General features: G+C 39.5%; 1 protein-coding gene across 2 annotated transcripts in view; it reads left to right on the forward strand.

Annotated features, from left to right (window-relative positions):
* Positions 1 to 20,000, forward strand: part of HERC2 (HECT and RLD domain containing E3 ubiquitin protein ligase 2) — a 600,800-nt gene that overhangs the window by 392,441 nt on the left and 188,359 nt on the right. For both annotated transcript variants that reach the window (XM_085851823.1, XM_085851824.1), the window contains exons 46-49: positions 3,558 to 3,828; positions 10,611 to 10,726; positions 13,209 to 13,325; positions 19,738 to 19,906. In XM_085851823.1, the coding sequence (XP_085707949.1) occupies positions 3,558 to 3,828; positions 10,611 to 10,726; positions 13,209 to 13,325; positions 19,738 to 19,906 (673 nt within the window). The remainder of the gene's footprint in view (positions 1 to 3,557; positions 3,829 to 10,610; positions 10,727 to 13,208; positions 13,326 to 19,737; positions 19,907 to 20,000) is intronic.

Here is a 20,000-nt window from a genome sequence, read left to right on the forward strand (position 1 = left end):
GTTACTTACACAGAACTAGAATATCTTACAATCTCACAATACAAACAATGTGTGCGTGAAGATTGACTGATCGTAAAACTCGAAAACCATAACTAACAAGTGGTGCCAGGCACGACAAATCCCGCCCATTTAAGGCATAAAGTCATTTTGTGGATCAAATTTAAATTTGATACATCTTTAACCTGAATGTTGATTATAAGGAATAAATAAGGAATATTTTAGTCTTAGTTTGAAGTCAATTAAACCATTTTTGACGAAGTTATGAGCGAAAAACGATTTTGATATTTTTGTGACCTGACCTTGACCTTTTATATATGTGGTTTGTAATTGTAATTATATATGTGGACCTAATTGGACCCAAAAGTTAATGGGGTCGTCAGAGGTTCATTACCCACCTGTGGATACAATTTGACACTGTTTGAGCCAGCCGTTTTCCCGTAAAGTTGTATTGTCGTAACCATGTTTTAGTTTTAATGGAAAATTTGTAATTTTGACCGATGACCATGACCCCCAAAACTTCGGACCCTACCGATCTTCACAAATATGCATTTTTAGCAGCGTCTCGCGTAGCGAACGCTGCTCTAAGAACGCTCGGCGTTGTTGTTGTTGTTGTTGTTGTTGTTGTTCTTCTTCTTGTGAAGACAAAACCTTTATATTAGGACTCGGCTCTTTAATAACACGATCTGGATCTCCTTAAATACTAAGCACCAGTACACATCGTCGCATTGAGGGTGCCTTTTGAGAGTGTCTATCATGAACTTTTAAATATATTCGGACATTTGCTTTAAAGTTTCGAAAAGTTCACGTTACTATTTAAAGATTATTCCATTTAATGTATTGTAAATTCGTAAATACATTATTTATTTCGTAAATGCACTATATTTCGTAAATACATAAATACACTATGACGGGTCTCGCTATTGGCTTAATCAAGGCACGTGACGAAATATCGGAAGTTGTTGTTGTTATTTTGTTTTTTTTAGCCGACAAAACCTTTAGGACGCTGCTCTTGGACACATTTGTCCTTATCCACTTTAGGAATGGGTAGGATTGAAAGTGACAAATAGAATAAGGTTCACTATAAGCTTAGTTTGAAGTAAATCAGATCATTTTTGACGAAGTTATGAGCGAAAAACGATTTTGATCTTTTCGTGACCTTGACCTTTGATCCAATTGGACCCAAAAGATAATGGGGTCATCCAAAGTTCATTGCCCACCTGTGGATTAAATTTGATAGTGTTTGCTAAAGCCGTTTTGCTGTAAAGTTGCTAACATACAGACAGACAGACAACACAGACAAACAAACCGGATGATTACAATATCCTGCTCCCTCCCTCCAGGGGCGGGATAATAAATAAACGATGTAGATTTAAACAAAGGGAAATATTGTCCACAAAACTGTAATGCCTGTTACAAAAAGAGAAATTTCAACAATTAGAGAATTAAGGTATAGTACAACCCAACCGAAATGATGAGAACAATCATGATTATGATGACAAAAATAATCTAATATGAACCTCAGTAAGATTTCAATGAATAGTCCCAAGTTTGATAGATGCTCGTCTCCCGATGGAGGGCTGTCATAGTTAGAATGCATTCGATGATAAAGTGGATTTTCAGTTTGATTCGATGGAAAATTATGGACCTTTGTCGGCTGAAAGGCCTGACAACACGATTGTATTCGTGTAGTGAAAATTACATATGATTTGTGGATCCTGAATTGATGAAAAACATTCCATTCGTTTTTGTCCAGTGAAAGGACCGTTTAACTCTTTAGACCCTAAAATAATGTAAAGGGTCGAAAGTGGTCAAAGGGTATAAGGGTCTAAAGTGTTGGAAGGGTATTAAAAGCATTAAAAAGGTCTTAAACAGACTGAAAAGGTCCAAATGGGTCTAAAAGGTCTAAAGGGTCTGTGGGGGTTTAAACAGTCATAAGGTGTCTCAAGGGTCTGTGGGATCTAAGGGGTCTGAAGGGTACATTCTAATTGTAGTTGTGGTTTAAAAGGTCTAAAGGGGTCAAATAAGTCAAAATGGTGTAAGGGTCTTCAGTGTCCACAGGTGTGTAAGGGATCTATAGGGTTTATAGAAGTTTCAAGAGTTATAAGGGGTATAAAGGTCTATGGGGGTCAAAGGGATCTAAATGTTGAAAGGGTACATTCCAAAAGTAGCTCGGGTATAACGTGGTTCAAAGGATGTAAATGTCTGAAGGTTCTTAAAACGTCTAAAAACGGTTCTTAAAGTTGTAAGGGATTTAAAGGGTCAAGGGGTCGAATTGGTCTCGACTGGAGGGTCTAAAGTGTTGAAGGGGTCTGAATGATCTTCGGAAGTCTAATAGTCTAAACGGTCTATACTCTATAGGGTCTAAATGTCCAAAGGGCACATTCCAATGGTAGTCGAGGTCTTAAGGGGTCTAAAGGGTGTAAAGTGTCGAGAGGGTCTTAAATAGGTAAAAGGACAAAGAACTGAAATGACTGTCCCCTCTCTTCCCCCTCCCCCCCAACTCTCTATCCACCCTCCCCCTTTCTTTCCGCTTCTTCAAAGCAACAGGAAATTAATGACAATATGCAGTTAAATTTAATAAAGCGGTCAAATTAAATAATGATGAAGATCAACTTAAATTAAAAGGTTAAATTAAATAATGGTTTAGATCAAATTAAATTAAGAGATTTAAATTAAATTTATGACGATAACATTTTTATTGAATTCACAATCTTATAAGATGATGGAATCTTGTGATATGTGATAGACATACAAACATGGATTACATTTTGAGTTATTTAGCAAAATATATCACCACCTGGTTGGAAAAAAACAAAAACAGGACTCCATGAATTTTTGCGCATTGATGTCATGAATCACCCTGCCGAGTTTCAAAACAACTCCTTGAGCCGACTCCTCCGAGGAGTCCGGAAAAAAACGAAAAAAAGAGTTGATGGACCCAGTGACTGCCTGCCTGACTGGAAGGATATCACTGTCTATAATAGCTAATTCGACGTCGTTGTAGACAAGCTAAAAATGGATAGTTTGCATGCAGTCTTAAATAAGCGAGTCATAAGTTGATTGTTAAAACTGTCAAGAAGTTTGAGCTATTTGAATTGATTCTGGAAGAGTGTTCGAAAGCTTGGGAGCTGCATATGCAATTGCGCATTCTTCACATGTCCTACTCGTGTAGATACTGGTGTTAATAGCCATTTTTTTTTGATGACCGGAGGGATCTCACTGGAGAGTCGTGAGTTGAAAGATCAGGAAGGTCAGAAGGCACCATGTCGTTCAAGGACTTAAATGGTAGTAGGAGTACCTTATATTCAGTTATTTCACCAATCGGGAACCAGGATAGATTTTTAGCGACAGGGGTGATATGGTGTGTTTTGGTAAGAAATACCAGCTGGGCAGCTGCATTCAATAAGTCTAAAACAAGACATGCAAATGAATTGCATCTCTTTTCTGATAATATAATTGTGACATAATGAATTCCCTTTGAGATACTGCACTGTTTGGCATTGTGTATCTCTACACATTTGATTTTGCTATGGGACACTGATCTGTGTGCATTCCAGGCTGCTGCATTAGCTGTGTGCCAACATCTGGCTCTGGAAGGACGCTTTCCCACTTCACCGGTTTATGAGGAGACCACTTCCAGTGATTCTGGCACCCCTGTGTCTGCCGTGCTCGCTCATCCAGCTCGCCGCAGCAGGGTTACATCATTGCCGTCCTTGCCTCCTCTGCCCCTCGTTTCACAGCTCATGGAGATGGGATTCCCTCGAAGCAATATTGAATTTGCCTTGAAGGCTCTTTCCGGAGGTGGAAGTAGTGCTGCAGGTTTGCCAGGTTTGTGGTGTTGAGAGTTGTCATGGTCAGATGTATTTTTGGGTTTAACACCAAGTTAGGTTGACTTAGAATGGAGTGAAAAATACTTTTTAATTTTGGCTTCTTGTTTTCACTATCAGTATTTTCTGCAAAGAAAATTCAAGGCTTATTGTTAAAGAAGAGGCTCATAACAAGGTACGCAGCACAAAGCTGAAGTGGTACCATCATTGGCTGAGGGCATGGCTGTGCCACTGATGCAATACCCTCTGTAGGTTAGGGCAGGAATTTGGAATTTGCTCAGTGTGCCGGCAATAACTCGCATAACCTTTGTGAACGACACCATGGGATCTTTAATGTCCACCAACTCATGCCGGTAAATGGGACCCTCACTTCATGTGCATCCGAGAGACCACACACACACACACACACACACACACACACACACACACACACACACACACACACACACACACACACACACACACACACACACACACACACACACACACACACACACACACACACACACACACACACACACGAATCACCGTGTTTGTGAAACACCAGGATGACAGTTTATAGCTCGGCCAAGATTTGAACCCAGCCTCGACAGCTTTGATAGTCCGTCGGTCAATGTAAAAAAAAACAACAAATTTTCATATAGAATCTTGGCAACTGTGTTTAATTCCATCTAAATACATCACTGATCAGAAAAAATGTTGTTGCCAGTTTTTCTGTGTGGTCCCAGGGTCATTTTTGGTGTGAAAAATGCAATAATATTTGACAAAAAATTTGGTTTCTTTAGTAAGTATACCGTGTGACCCCTTAAAATGATCAGGATGATTCAATCCACTATGAGAGTATGTTTCCATCTAGTCATGAGTCCCTGTGTGTGAATATTGTGCAGTTAAATGCTATTAATGTATAATTCTTCACGACAAGTACCAGCACATGGAGTCTCAAAAAGATGAGCATTTGAATTTCCAATGAACAAAGTGTCACATTAAGAATTTTGCAAACATCAGTCACTCCGATTGTGAACCAATGTGTCCCACTTCAAACCACATATATTTACACCTGAGTCCTTGCTCCTTATGTTCCAATGGCAAGGTCCAATTCCTCATCTTGTCCAATTACAGTGGGTTGTGTGTTGTGACATTTGTCCTCATCTCCCGCGCAGTGGCAGAGTTCAGTGCAGACAAGATTGTGGTGTCTGCAAGAGCACCTGCCTGAGTATGTCCTGTCTGTGGATGCACAGCTGCATCGCGTCAGCTGCAAAACTGCATCTGGAGCTGGTGCTACCTCGGTTAGCACTGGCACCAGTCGACCATCTTGCTGCTGCCATCCAAGCTCCAGAGGGTTGGGGATGACTGGGTCGAGGACCAGGTCCTGTGACCAAACACTCACCTGTACATGTGCTCGCCTGATATGCTCCAACCAAGCACCATGGGTAAGTGGTAGTTTGTCCACTCCTTGTTCAGGCTTCAGTAGTTTGAAGAGGTGCCACCTGAGGTCCTTCGCCTGGGTGATGTGGAGTCGTCTCGGACAGAATATTGCGCACAAGAACTCTTCACAGCCCTTGACCACTTCAGTGGACGGTTCTGCTCCTTCTCCAAGCCCAGCCAGTGCAGAAAGTACCATGGGGCTTGATGCAAGGAATGCTGTGAAGCATCCCTTTTTGCCCTTGGATTGATCCATCTGGTTTCATCAACACCCGGTTTGTGTATGCAAACTCGTGAGTGCCAATCACTGCTTCCAAATCGATGTCCTCTCTTGATGACCGCGCTATCACTGTAGGACAGCTTGCCTAATTATCTTGTTGCAAGATCTTGGAACACCGGAAGATTGTGTTCATCTCTCCTTTGATGTCTCTCTCCTCTATTGCCTGGTCTATAGCAGAGCGACCAGCTTCATTGGAATGGAGGACTGCTGGCTTCATCCCTCGTGCATCAGTGATTGTGAAATTTGTGATGTTCTGTTGGATTTTCTCCAAGAGGACTTGCCGAGTGATTTTCTCGTTGTGAATTCCATGATCGTGCATCATATTGGTGTATGGTGCAGCCACCTCGGTCAGTGTGATGATGTCTCCTTGATTCGAGCGCTCTTTTAATTCGGCAAATAATTCAATCTCCGCCGAAATAGATGCCAGTGTCTTTGTCTGGCTGGTTGTCCCTGTTACTGAGCCTTTGGGGCTGCTGCACGTAGCGCTGCCAGTGCATTGTGTGGCAACTTGTGTGGTCCCTGATGTCCCTGGACAGGAAGTCTCCCTCCACAAGGATGTCTGCCATATTGATTTTCCATTGGTCATTATGACTGGCATCTACAATCTTTTTGACTGATTTTCCAATATCTGAAGTTCTGCATAAGTGAACCTGCTCTGGGTTTGAACCAGATCTGGCATGTTTCTTTTCGTGTTTGATATCTTGTCAGTAGAAACAAAGCTCTCTGTTGAATGGACTGACGTGGGATCGTGTGAGTGACCTTTTCATTGACTCAGCAGATTCACTGCTATCAGGCATAGTGGTACAACTTGACATGGGTCGTCCCCCTTCCTTCTTGTATGACAACACACTTGAACTCTTCGCAGACAGTGCTTTCTTGTACCGCTTTTTGTCTCTGTCAGTGTGCCCTTTGTGTGTCACCTCAATGTAGCATGTCCTGTGCCATACAGCATGGTTTCGTTCCAAGATCTCCGCTGACAAACCATCCAGCCGTTGATTCAAATGAACGAAGTCAGGATTCCTATATTCAGCTCTTTGACTGGTATAGTCAATAAATTTCTGATAGCTTTCACATTTTGGATACGTCAGTGACTCCAGCTCTCTCCCTTTGTTTTTAGTGTTCACCCACTGTTCTCCTTGGCATTTGAGGCAGGGGTCAAAGTCAATTGATTGTTTCTTTATAGGTGGTTCTCCTAATGCTGCAGAGGTGGCCATCTTCGTTTATGTTCTCTGTGAAGGTGCAGATGTTGGGCTTGACACAAGTCGGCAATCAGAACTTGTAACAGCAATGAAGTCGTAGCTGGGACGTATTCATCTGAAACTTACGAAACAAATCCAATAATTAGGTGACACCAGTGGCGGATCTACGGGGGGGGCCCGACCCCCCCCCACAGCCCCCCCACCCCCACAGACCCCAAAAATGCCAAATTTTCTCACATATACACTCCAGCTTTGCTAGAGATTCTGCTGAGTCTCAAGCAGGCCGCAGAAACGAATTTCCGGGTGCCTATTTTTCTAGGGGATGACCCCCACACCTCCCTCACGGACTTCGCTCATTCGGCACTCGTGAGTCGGGCCCGACGCCCCCCTCCCCCCCTCCTTGAAATTTCCGAGATCTGCGCCTGCAGCCCAGTATGTTACCTTAGATCATAAAATATCAGTTGTTAGTAGAATTAGTGCAGTATTTTGTATTATTAAATTTTTAAACAATCTAACCATATTTTGACTGAGGGCACAAAATAGCTTAAGAAAAAATTGGCAATATTTGTTTTCGTATTTTACTAGATAATTTGGATGAATTGAAATGCATTTAAATGCATTTGCCAAAAGTCTGGCTCCCCAAAAATTGAAAAATATTTTTACGGCAACTAAAATTTTTTTTCATAGTTTTGCTCAGAAATCACCCTGGGACCAAATAGAAAAACTGGCAACATGTTTTTTATGTCCTACATACAATTTAGAGGAATTTAAATGCATTTGCCAAGATTATATACAAACATTTGACAACATTTAATTTTTTTTACATTGACTGATGGACTATGAGGTGAGTGCTTACCTCTAGGCCATCCTGCCAGCCTAGATAGTTTGTGATAATCAGCATAGATAGGAGGACACACACTGTAGACCTTAGTCAGTCAAACGAAACATAAATATTTGCCATTCTCTCAAATGACATCTCGATCTGCCAATAAATTGTGTGTATATGTATATATATATATATATATATATATATATATACATATATATATATATATATATATATATATATATATATATATATATATATATATATATATATATATATATATATATATATATATATATATATATATATATATATATATATATATATATATATATATATATATATACAGTATATATATATATATATATATATATATATATATATATATATATATATATATATATATACAGTATATATATATATATATATATATATATATATATATATATATATATATATATATATATATATATATATATATATATATATATATCTATATATATATGTATATATATATGTATATATATATATATATATATATATATATATATATATATATGTATATATATATATATATATATATATATATATATATATATATATATATATATATATATATATATATATATATATATATATATATATATATATATATATATATATATATATATATATATATATATATATATATATCTATCTATCTATCTATCTATCTATCTATCTATCTATCTATCTATCTATCTATCTATCTATCTATCTATCTATCTATATATATATATATATATATATATATAGTATATATATATATACAGTATATATATATATATATATATATATATATATATATATATATATATATATATATATATATATATATATATGAGCCTGGTGTTGGCACAGTGGTTAGGGCAGCGGCTTGGGATCCAAGAGGTCCTGAGTTCAAGCCCCGTTGGCCACTGAATTAATACACCAGGGGGTTGACTCAGCCTGTCATCCTTCCGAGGTCGGTGAAATGAGTACCAGTATACTGGGCTGGTGTATACCCCGGTTAAAATATGTGTACCTTATCCCTGTGTCATAAGAGGCGACCAGGGTTGCGTCAGGAAGGGCATCCGGCGTAAAACATGTGCCAAATCACGATGTGGATCATACGGATGATCCGCTGTGGCGACCCCTCACGGGAGCAGCCGAAAGAAGAAGAAGAAGATATATATATATATATATATATATATATATATATATATATATATATATATATATATATATATATATATATATATATATATATATATATATATATATATATATATACATGTTGTGGTTTCGGCGGTGCGTCGCCACGAGCACGACCACCAGATGGAGCAGTGGAGCCGTCTCGGCTCGATTGCCCGGAATCCAATCGTAACTTCCGGACAACTCCCGAATACATACATATACATATATTAATTCAGTGTCCCAACGGGGCTTGAACTCAGGACCTTTTGGGTCTCAAGCCACTGCCCTAACCACTGCGCCAACACCAGGCTTTGCGCCAACACCAGGCTTATCAAGCAAACTGCTTGATTCATGTAAACCTCAGTTTTCAAGCAAATCATTTTGATTTTTTTAAATCAAGCAAACCCACCTATCTACTGTATTTTCATGGTTAGCCACTGTAAGAGATTGAGTCTCTAAAACCTTTGATGCCTCATAATCAGCCACAACTACCTCTGGACTAACATTTTACCAAAGCTGATCTTCAAAGCTAACTACAGACTGGGAATCTGGCATTGAAAGGCCTGCTCAAGCATAGTGATGGCTCTTTTACATTTGTGATCTCTATGAAGTTGTCAAGCAGAAGAGCAACTTTTATTAGTATTGCAGAGCAATATCTCAAATGGTGTTGAAGTTGCAACTCCAGCAATATCCCTTCCAAAATAATCTGCTTTTTTCTTGGCTCTTGGTTACACCCACCTCAGCCATCACAATTCCCAAAGTATGATTAAAACTGAGGTTTACATGAAACGTGTTCAGGTAACATGCACTATAAATGAATGTGGAGATGGTCAGACAGAGAGGTTCATTGGAATTGGTGAATTTAATTTGGATTTACTCATGTAAAAGCTTTCTCCTGTTGCATCATCGGTGCTCCCTCAGGATTGAATGATATATGTCTGAACTCTGGATGCCGAGTTCTGGAATACAATTTCTGCAGCAATTAATCCCTCAGTTTTTACTCCACTTTGTCCTCAAACTATGAGTATGTAATGAGTATTGAGCAGATCAAGTTTTCCAAGCATTGGTTTGTAACATTAAAAAAACAAAAACTAGAGAGGTCATAGACCACCTTATCTCACACAGTGTTCAAGTATATTACTAAATTGAAATAATATAATGATTGTAAAGGTCATACAAAAAAATTCTTAAACTTTATGGCATTTCTGCATTGTCTTACACACCACCTTATTTCACATGTCCAAGTGTAAAATATTTGTCCAAATTTGTCCTTATTTAACATGTCCAAACTGAAAATTTGGAAGTTTTTGGAAGCAGTAAGAAGGTAATTTGTGTTCTACAGTGTTCTAGTGTGTATACTTCAATTCAAATGAAATAAAGATTTAAAAGTCGTACTGTATAAAAATTGGTTTCGGAAGTTTACCGCCATTGATGCAGTTTTTATTTATTTTACACCGCTTTATTTAACACGTTACATTAGTTCTTCGTGCCGACAGATGGATGGACAGACAGAAGTGAACCAATTGCTTAGCCCTGCTTTTCGCTTCGTGTGCACAGCATAATAATTATATTCGCGTTGTAGATTTCTTGAGGCAATGCTGGGGATTTTTGATGATGTGGAATTTAATGTTGCTGCTTCAATGAATTAATAGTTCCAGTGCTATTGCAGAATTATTTTTGGTTATTCTGAGATGTTTAATGAAGGGCTTTGTGAAGTTTATTAAACCATTGGCATTGGATATATTTAATCAATTGCATGTTCTTGTACTCAAAATATGAATTGTCCCCTTTCTGATTGTTATTGTTCTCGTGTCAGTAACATAAATCCTTGCGCTTGGTAGGTGTGGAGGCACTCGTAGTATGGCTCCTTGATCATCCAGATGTTCAGGTACCAGATGTTTCCGATGCTGAAAGTGCAACATCCGATGACTTGTCAGATGAGGAGTTGCATGATGAGGTGAGTGAACGCTTTTATCTACGGTGTATGATAGTTATGCTGTTGTGGCTTTGGAAGTAACCAAAAGGGAAAAGCTGTTGCTAAATTTAGCTGTTGTGAAGTTGTTAACTCAAGCTGTATCATTAATATCTCATGTACTCTTATACTTCCCTCTTCCTTTGGCAAACCAAGTGTAATCAGGAAACGAAAAAAAATCCACAAACACAATACTTTGTGATTGCTAACCCAGATGGCTCTAATTGCAATGCAACGACTTTGCAACACCATGCTCTTTGGCTACAAAAGTAATGCTTTTAGGCTTTTAATATACTTAACTTGAGGACAGGGAGCTAATATTTGAAGGGGTGTAATATCCTTGTGGAGGACATGAAGCTGATAGTTGAAGTGGTGTATATGTTTATGATGGGTGTGTTGATATTAAGGAATGGGGTGGGTTGTTGGAGATGCTTCTGACATTTTTTTCAGATAGTCTGCTCAATCTCCATGATGTATACATTTCAATGTCTTTTAAATGATAAAAAGATTGCTTTAAAGGAAACTTTTTTTTTTGATTCATTGGTGTGATATAAATAGATATTCAACAAATATAGTGAATCTATTCATTCTGTTTGTCATTGCTCATTGAAAATGAATGACAAAATTCCCAAGATTGCTAAAAAAACAAGCAGGATTGTTCTTGATTGGAAAAGACCAAGGGAAGCTTTCAGTTTTCAGGTTACGTCATCATACTCAACAACTATAACGGCACTTACTAGAGTGAACAGGATATCTCAAATGGTTGTGGATGGATTCAGACTATATTTGGTGAAGTGGTTGGGTTTTTGACAAGGACTAATTGATTCGATTTTTGGTGAAGATCCAGATGCGGATCTGGATACGATAATTTTTTTAAAAAGTGATTTTTCACCATCAAGAGATAGGGCCAAAAACGATACATAGCACGATGTCTCAAAAAGTTTTGTATGGATTTGGATGAAACTTGGTGAATGAGTTGGTTAGGTGAACAATCAAATTGGATTTTGGTTCTTGTCTGGATCCAGATCTGGCCTTTCAGTGGGATACAAATTGTAAACTGTTCAGCCCGGCGGAGGTATGTTCTCTACCAAGTGCCATTCTAGTTTTAGATTGCGTAGTTGGACAGCAACAAATTAGAACCTAATATGAAGTGTAATTGACTGTTTGACGGCTTCAGGAGTAACATCATGAATGCTCTTTAAATCGCCCTTGAATGATATTGTTGGGTATTCCAGTGTGATGTGTGGTACGGTATGATTGGGTGCACCACAGTCACACACACATTGGACTGTTCTTGAACCTATATTTGTGGAGAAATGAAGCAGTCATCAATGGAGTAAGCCTAGTGTGGGCTTCGTGGTTAGGGTGGCTGGCTTTGGAACTTCGGGTCCTGAGTTCGAGCCCTGTTGGCTGCTGAATTAACACCAGGTGGAGTTGACTCATCCTGTCATTCTTCTGAGGTTGGTGAAATGAGTACCAGTGTACTGGTAGAGGAGCACAGCATCAACAGCCACACTTCCAAGAAATGATAGCTACCCCATTAAGCTGCCATACGCAAGAACAGAACGGATCCATGGAGTGTCCAGATTTGATTAAAAGAAAGACCAGATCTTCCTTGTGAGCTCATGTCCTGGTTGTAGTGTGATTGTGTTGGAAATGAGGAATTGATGTGTCTGCTTGGTGTTTGACATGTTTTTTTTCCCAGCATTCTTGTCTTGGTTGTGAGAAACTTCCTGTGGGTCCAGAATGGCTTCCTAGATTTGGGCCTGATTATTGATGTACATGTTATGTCACAGTTTATAGGGATGCTAGGATTTTCAGTGGCTTTTCGATATACCTGCACCCATTCCTTATCTCAGCATATGCATGTATATATGGATTGAATCAAACCCCCTAACTCACTAAACAGTGTTGCGAGCTGTCAAGAGGTTGATAAATCCGAATCCAGTGATGTTTTTCCACTGGGTTCTCACTTCAATGAAGGTGGTGAACTCCAGAACCTGTTAAAATGCACTGAGGCCTGGCCAGAACCCTGCTTGCTCTGTTGGAATGTTTCGTTATAATTTGTGACGTAAAGGTTATCAGTATTCATTTGCGGAGCTTGTACTGTATGTCCTCGGCTGATTTTCCAGTCATAGCAATAACTTTTGTTGTCTCCGGTTGTGTGGCATTCTTTGGTTTTAATTATTTATTTGCACTGATCGCTCATGGATAAGCTTAAATACATCTGCCATGTGTAGGACAAAGACATTGGACGACATATGTGTACTTTAACATAAATTACAATGGAATTACTGGGTAATGGACAATTTAACAGTTTGTGGGATCTAAACCTGTTATATTCGCACTATGGTTTGTGCACTCCAAGAGTCGTGTAACAATATCCAACTTGAACAACATTTGCATTTATAATTCTTGGTTATTTTTTATTTATTTATTTTAATTGCCATTCTGCTTGTACTCACAGCACTCAGATTTGCCTTACACATCCCATACATTTGTGACGGAGAGCCAGAAATTCAAGAAGCGAGGTGACTTCCTTTGTAACGACGAGTACGCTGTGTATGTCAGAGACAGCATTCAGGTGAGATGAGCTAAATGTCTAATTGGTCGCTGAATGTCTTTGCCTGCCCAGTTTCACATATGTGACATTAAAGGCAAAAATATTATCCATTTTTGTTTAATTAATTTTTTTTTTTTTTTTTACTTTGTCTCACTGTGATAAATACTTGTACAAAGCAGCATTTGGTAACATCTTAACTGCTATTGTGATGATTATTGATGACTTTGGGTTTTATTGACTTTGAGTCGAGGTCGTGGAGAGATTCACTGACCTTGGCAGTGATATTCATGTCTCTACTGGCTGTGAGTCAGAGGTCAATAGACGTCTGGGTCGGGCCTGGGGAGTCATGGATTCACTGGATAATGGGGTGTGGCGCTGCTGGTACCTGTGTGGGAGGACGAAAGTCTGAGTATTCAGGTCCTTGGTACTTCCAGTCTTGCTCTATGGATGCAAGACTTGGACTCTGACCAAGGATCCGAGACGGAGACTTAATTCCTTTGGTACCAGGTCACTTCAGAGAATCCTTGGCTATCGCTGGTCGGACTTTGTGTCCAATGAGCGGTTGCAGAGAGAGACTCAAATGAGATTTGTTACCTGCATTGTCCGTGAGCTGCGGCTGTATGGACATGTGGCTCATTTTCCTGACGCTGATCCTGCTCACCAGATTCTCTCAGCGAGGGAGTCTCCTGAGTGGAGGAGGACAATGGGCCGACCATGTGCCTCCTGGTTGCAGCAGGTTGATCGGCATCTCAAGGAGATGGAGATGGGCCAAGCATCTGCCTGGGGGATGGCCAGACGGAGGCCCCTGGAGTACCGGCGGAAAGTGGACGCAGCGACGTGCTGCTCTGGCACATGCTCCCATACCTGACCTGACCTGACTGAGTGATTGTGAACAGGGTGCCCAACTATTAAAAACAAATAAATTGCAGACTTTTATATGTCCATCACTTCCGTTGGACTTGTTTGTGTATAAAATGTGATTTATGAAGAAGAAACCAAGTTACTGAGATGGTTGCCATGGCAACAAAATTCAGCCAATCACAGCTGTGATCGAATCAGGTTGAGATGATGTCAAGAGGAATAGATATCTGCAATATGAAAGGTAAATATTCAAAGGTTTTTGAAATATCAAAACACAAAAGTACATGGACCGTGTTTCGGACGGTCAATCAGGCTGACAGAGCTCATGTTAATGTCCCCCGTCTGACCTTGTCAGAGGGGCAAGGGACAAAAAAAATAATGGAACTTGGTCCATGAATAGACCATAAACAGGATTTTCTCTTTTGTTTTTGTACACTGCTCCTTCCCAATTCCATACCCAGGCGATGCATGATGTCATCGCCGGGCGCCAAAGGAAGGGAGTACTCCATTTTTACTCCGTTTGCTTGTTACTTACGAAATCTAAAGATTTTGTAAGTATATTGATGACTTCCGTCCTCTGTTTGTGTGTTTGTTTGTTACTTACGAAATCTAAAGATTTCGTAAGTATATTGATGCCTTCCGTTTCTGTTTGTTTGTTTGTCTGTTTGTTTGTTTGTCTGTTTGTTTGTCTGTTTGTTTGTTTGTTTGTTTGTAGGCACGATAACTCGAGAACGGAAGAAGCTACCAATGTTAAATTACACCACGTGATTCAGGAGGGTGATGGCTAGTGCTGATTAGATTTTGGTCAAAATCGGTCAAAGGTCAAGGTCACGGTGAGATCAAATATTCGATTTTTGATGGTTTGGTACAGATAACTCGAGAACGGAAGAAGCTACCAATGTCAAATTACACCACGTGATTCAGGAGGCTGATGGCGAGTGCTGATTATATTTTAGTCAAAATCGGTCAAAGGTCAAAGTCACAGTGAGGTCAAACATCCAAAAAATGATAACTCGAGAATGGAAGAAGCTTCCAATGTCAAATTAGACCACGTGATTCAGGAGGGTGGTGGCTCGCACTGATTAGATTTTGGTAAAAATCGGTCAAAGGTCAAGGTCACAGTGAGGTCAAACATCCAAAACATTCGATTTTTGATGGTTTGGTACAGAATCATCGTAGAAACTTCTGGTTTGCGTCGCTACCTTCTCAAGAGACAGCTTTTATTAGACAAGGTCAGAGGTCAAGTTGACGATTTCGTAAGTACCAGTCTATGACTGCTTATTTGTTTGTTTGTTTGTAGGCACGATAACTCGAGAACGGAAGAAGCTACCAATGTCAAATTACACCACGTGATTCAGGAGGGTGATGGCTAGTGCTGATTAGATTTTGGTCAAAATCGGTCAAAGGTCAAGGTCACAGTGAGGTCAACTATTCGATTTTTGATGGTTTGGAACAGATAACTCGAGAACGGAAGAAGCTACCAATGTCAAATTACACCACGTGATTCGGGAGGGTGATGGCTTGTGCTGATTAGATTTTGGTCAAAATCGGTCAACGGTCAAGGTCACAGTGAGGTCAAACATTCGATTTTTGATGATTTGGAACAGAATCATCGTAGAAACCTCTGGTTTGCGTCGCTACCTTCTCTCGAGACAGCTTTTATTCGACAAGGTCAGAGGTCAAGTTGACGATTTCGTAAGTACCAGTCTATGACTGCTTGTTTGTTTGTTTGTTTGTAGGCACGATAACTTGAGAACGGAAGAAGCTGCCAATGTCAAATTACACCACGTGATTCAGAAGGGTGATGGCAAGTGCTGATTAGATTTTAGTCGAAATCTGTCAAAGGTCAAGGTCACAGTGAGGTCAAATATCTGATATTTGATGGTTTGGTACAAATAACTCGAGAACGGAAGAAGCTACCAATGTCAAATTACACCACGTGATTCAGGACGGTGATGTCTAGTGCTGATTATATTTTGGTCAAAATCGGTCAAAGGTCAAGGTCACAGTGAGGTCAAACATCCAAAAAATGATAACTCGAGAACGGAAGAAGCTACCAATGTCAAAGACACCACGTGATTCAGGAGAGTGGTGGCCAGCACTTATTAGATTTTGGTCAAAATCGGTCAAAGGTCAAGGTCACGGTGAGGTCAAACATCCAAAACATTGAATTTTTGATGGTTTGGTGCAGAATCATCGTCGAAACTTCGAGTTTGCGTCGCGACCTTCACGAGAGACAGCTTTTATTAGACAAGGTCAGAGGTCAAGTTGACGATTTCGAAAGTACCAGTCTATGACTGCTTGTTACTTACGAAATATAAAGATTTCGTAAGTATATTGATGCCTTCCGTTTCTGTTTGTTTGTTACTTATGAAATCTAAAGATTTCGTAAGTATATTGATGCCTTCCATTTCTGTTTGTTTGTTTGTTTGTTTGTAGGCACGATAACTCGAGAACGGAAGAAGCTACCAATGTCAATTTACACCACGTGATTCAGGAGGGTGATGGCTAGTGCTGATTAGATTTTGGTCAAAATCGGTCAAAGGTCAAGGTCACAGTGAGGTCAAACATAATTCCATAAATTCACGTGGAGAAATGGAGATTTTTGCTTCGGTCGACGTTTCAAGTTCGTTTTAACTTCGATTTTAATTTTGTCTTCGGTTTTTTGCGATCGCTTAGGATGCTTAAAACTCGGTTGTCAAAATTCTGGTAAAAATCGGATGTTTTGGAGACGTTTTAAGATTGTATAAAAAATATTTCACTCGACGCGTCACGGGTCGTCACGTAATGCAGTGTGCTTGAGCAGACGCGTAGTTGAGTCACGTAAAGGTTTTCCGTGTGCGCACTGACGGTGTTTTTATAAAGATGGTGTTTGAAAGTCATTTTTTATCCCAATAAAGGTTATCATCGCATGCCTGACTCGCTGAGCCGTCGAATTATGTAAAGATTGTTGGTGGATGGCCAAATATCACGGTTTTGTGACTTTGATAAAATAATATAAAATAATTGCATGGAGAAATGGAGATTTTTGCTTCAGTCGACGTTACGATTTTTGATGGTTTGGTACAGAATTATCGTAGAAACTTTTGGTTTGCGTCGCTACCTTCTCTGGAGACAGCTTTTATTAGACAAGGTCAGAGGTCAAGTTGATGATTTCGTAAGTACCAGTCTATGACTGCTTGTTACTTACGAAATCTAAAGATTTCGTCAGTATATTGATGCCTTTGTTTCTGTTTGTTAGTTTGTTTGTTTGTTTGTTTGTAGGCACGATAACTCGAGAACGGAAGAAGCTACCAATGTCAAATTACACCACGTGATTCAGGAGGGTGATGGCTAGTGCTGATTAGATTTTGGTCAAAATCGGTCAAAGGTCAAGGTCACAGTGAGGTCAAATATTCGATTTTTTGATGGTTTGGTACAGATAACTCGAGAACGGAAGAAGCTACCAATGTCAAATTACACCACGTGATTCAGGAGGGTGATGGCTTGTGCTGATTAGATTTTGGTCAAAATCGGTGAAAGGTCAAGGTCACAGTGAGGTCAAACATTCGATTTTTGATGGTTTGCTACAGAATCATCGTAGAGACTTCTGGTTTGTGTCGCTACCTTCTCCAGAGGCAGCTTTTATTAGACAAGGTCAGAGGTCAAGTTGACGATTTCGTAAGTACCAGTCTATGACTGCTTGTTTGTGTGTTTGTTTGTGTGTGTGTGTTTGTGTATTTGTTTGTAGGCACGATAACTCGAGAATGGAAGAAGCTACCAATGTCAAATTACACCACGTGATTCAGGAGGTTGATGGCTCGTGCTGATTAGATTTTGGTCAAAATTGGTCAAAGGTCAAGGTCACAGTGAGGTCAAACATTCGATTTTTGATGGTTTGGAACAGAATCATCGAAGAAACTTCTGGTTCGCGTCGCTACCTTCTCTCGAGATAGCTTTTATAAGACAAGGTCAGAGGTCAAGTTGACGATTTCGTAAGTACCAGTCTTTGACTGCTTGTTTTATTCTTTGTTTGTCTGGGTGATGTCTCAGCCATCCTTTAAGCTAGGAAGCTGAAATTTGGGGAGAAAAGTGAAGTTGTGCTTTGGCAAAAACAATATTTTCTATTTTTTGATTTATCAATTAATGTATTAATTACTTTATTATTAGCGATTTATTAATTACTTGTTTATTTTCTTTCTCATATGGGCAATATCTCAGGCACCTTCTTTGCAAGGAAGTTGATATTTGAACATGACGGTGATCTAGTAATTTGGCTAGAAAGGGTATTTTTGATTTATTGATGAATCAATCAATCGATTAATTATTCATCTTTTTCTTTCTTTGTTTTCTTTCGTGTTTGGGCGATATCTCAACCATCCTTTGAGCAAGGATGGTGAAATTTGGGGGCAAAAGTGAAGATGTGCTTTGGCGAAAACGTTATTTTTCTATTTTTCTATTAATCAATTAATTGATTAATTACTTGATTATTATCGATTTATTAATTACTTATTTATTTTATTTCTCATTTTGGCAATATCTCAGGCACCTTTTGAGTGAGGAAGCTGATATTTGGACACGACAGTGAACAAGTAATTTGGCTGTATGGGGTATTTTTGATTTATTGATTAATCAATTAATCGATTAATCATTCATTTTTGGATTAAATACTTAATTTTCAGAAAGTTACAGATTCGGATCAAACTGTGGTTTGTTCGGTATGCTATTCGGCAATTGATTGAGAAATCAATTATTTTACGATTATTATTTATTTATTTTAATTATGCAATTAATAAATCAATTATTGCACACCGCTCCCTCCCAATTCCGTCTCCATGTGCTGCATGGCAGCATCGTCGGGCGCCTAAGCTGCCCTGGCGATATCGCGCGCTGGAGGATTTATTTATTTATTTGGAATGGGGGTGGTGTTCATTGAATCATTGAATGCACCTGTACTTGGTAATTTTTTTCTCACACTCTCACACTCTCACACTCTCTCACACTCTCACACTCTCTGTCTGTGTCTCTGTCTGTGTCTCTGTCTCTCTCTCTCTCTGTCTCTCTCCCTCCCTCTCTCTCTCTGTCTATCTCTGTCTCTCTGTCTCTCTCCCTCCCCCTCTCTCTCTGTCTATCTCTGTCTCTCTGTCTCTCTGTCTCTCTCTCTTTCTCTCTCTCTCCTCTCTCCTCCTCTCTCTCTCCTCCTCTCTCTCCTCCTCTCCTCTCCTCTCCTTGTCTCTCTGTGTCTGTCTGTGTCTGTCTCTCTGTCTTTTCTCTCTCTCTCCCTCTCCCTGTCCCTGTCCCTGTCCCTCTCCCTGTCCCTGTCCCTCTCCCTGTCCCTGTCCCTCTCTCTCCCTCTCTCTCATTGTGAAATTGTTTACTTGAAAGATGTCAAGCAAATGGGAATCAATCTTGCCTTACAATAATTGTAAAAGGAAATGTTGTTTTCTTCAAGTCAGTCAATCCTTATTTTGTGTTGTTATTGATTAAATATTGTTGTGCCATAAATTAATGTACAAAACCATATTTTTCTTGGACACGTGAGCAAAGCTCATCTAGATGCTCTCCCCCATCATTGTCTCACCTTTTGGCACAGCTGGGAATGATGGTGCGTTGCTGTCGAGCATATGAAGAGGTGTCGGAGGGTGATGTTGGGAAGGTCGTAAAACTTGACAGGGATAGCCTGCATGATCTCAATGTACAGTGCGACTGGCAGCAGAAGTCAGGAACCTACTGGGTGCGCTACGTCCACTTAGAGATCCTTGGTAGGAATGAATCTCCCAAATCTTGATGATCATTTCGGTCATTTTATGGATTTGTCTGCATTTATTTTTTTTACAGCAAATCAAACTTCCACAC

This window comes from Eptatretus burgeri, chromosome 13 (genome assembly GCF_056783735.1).
Source record: "Eptatretus burgeri isolate ZD-2024b chromosome 13, Ebu_testis_v1, whole genome shotgun sequence".
NCBI lineage: Eukaryota > Metazoa > Chordata > Myxini > Myxiniformes > Myxinidae > Eptatretus > Eptatretus burgeri.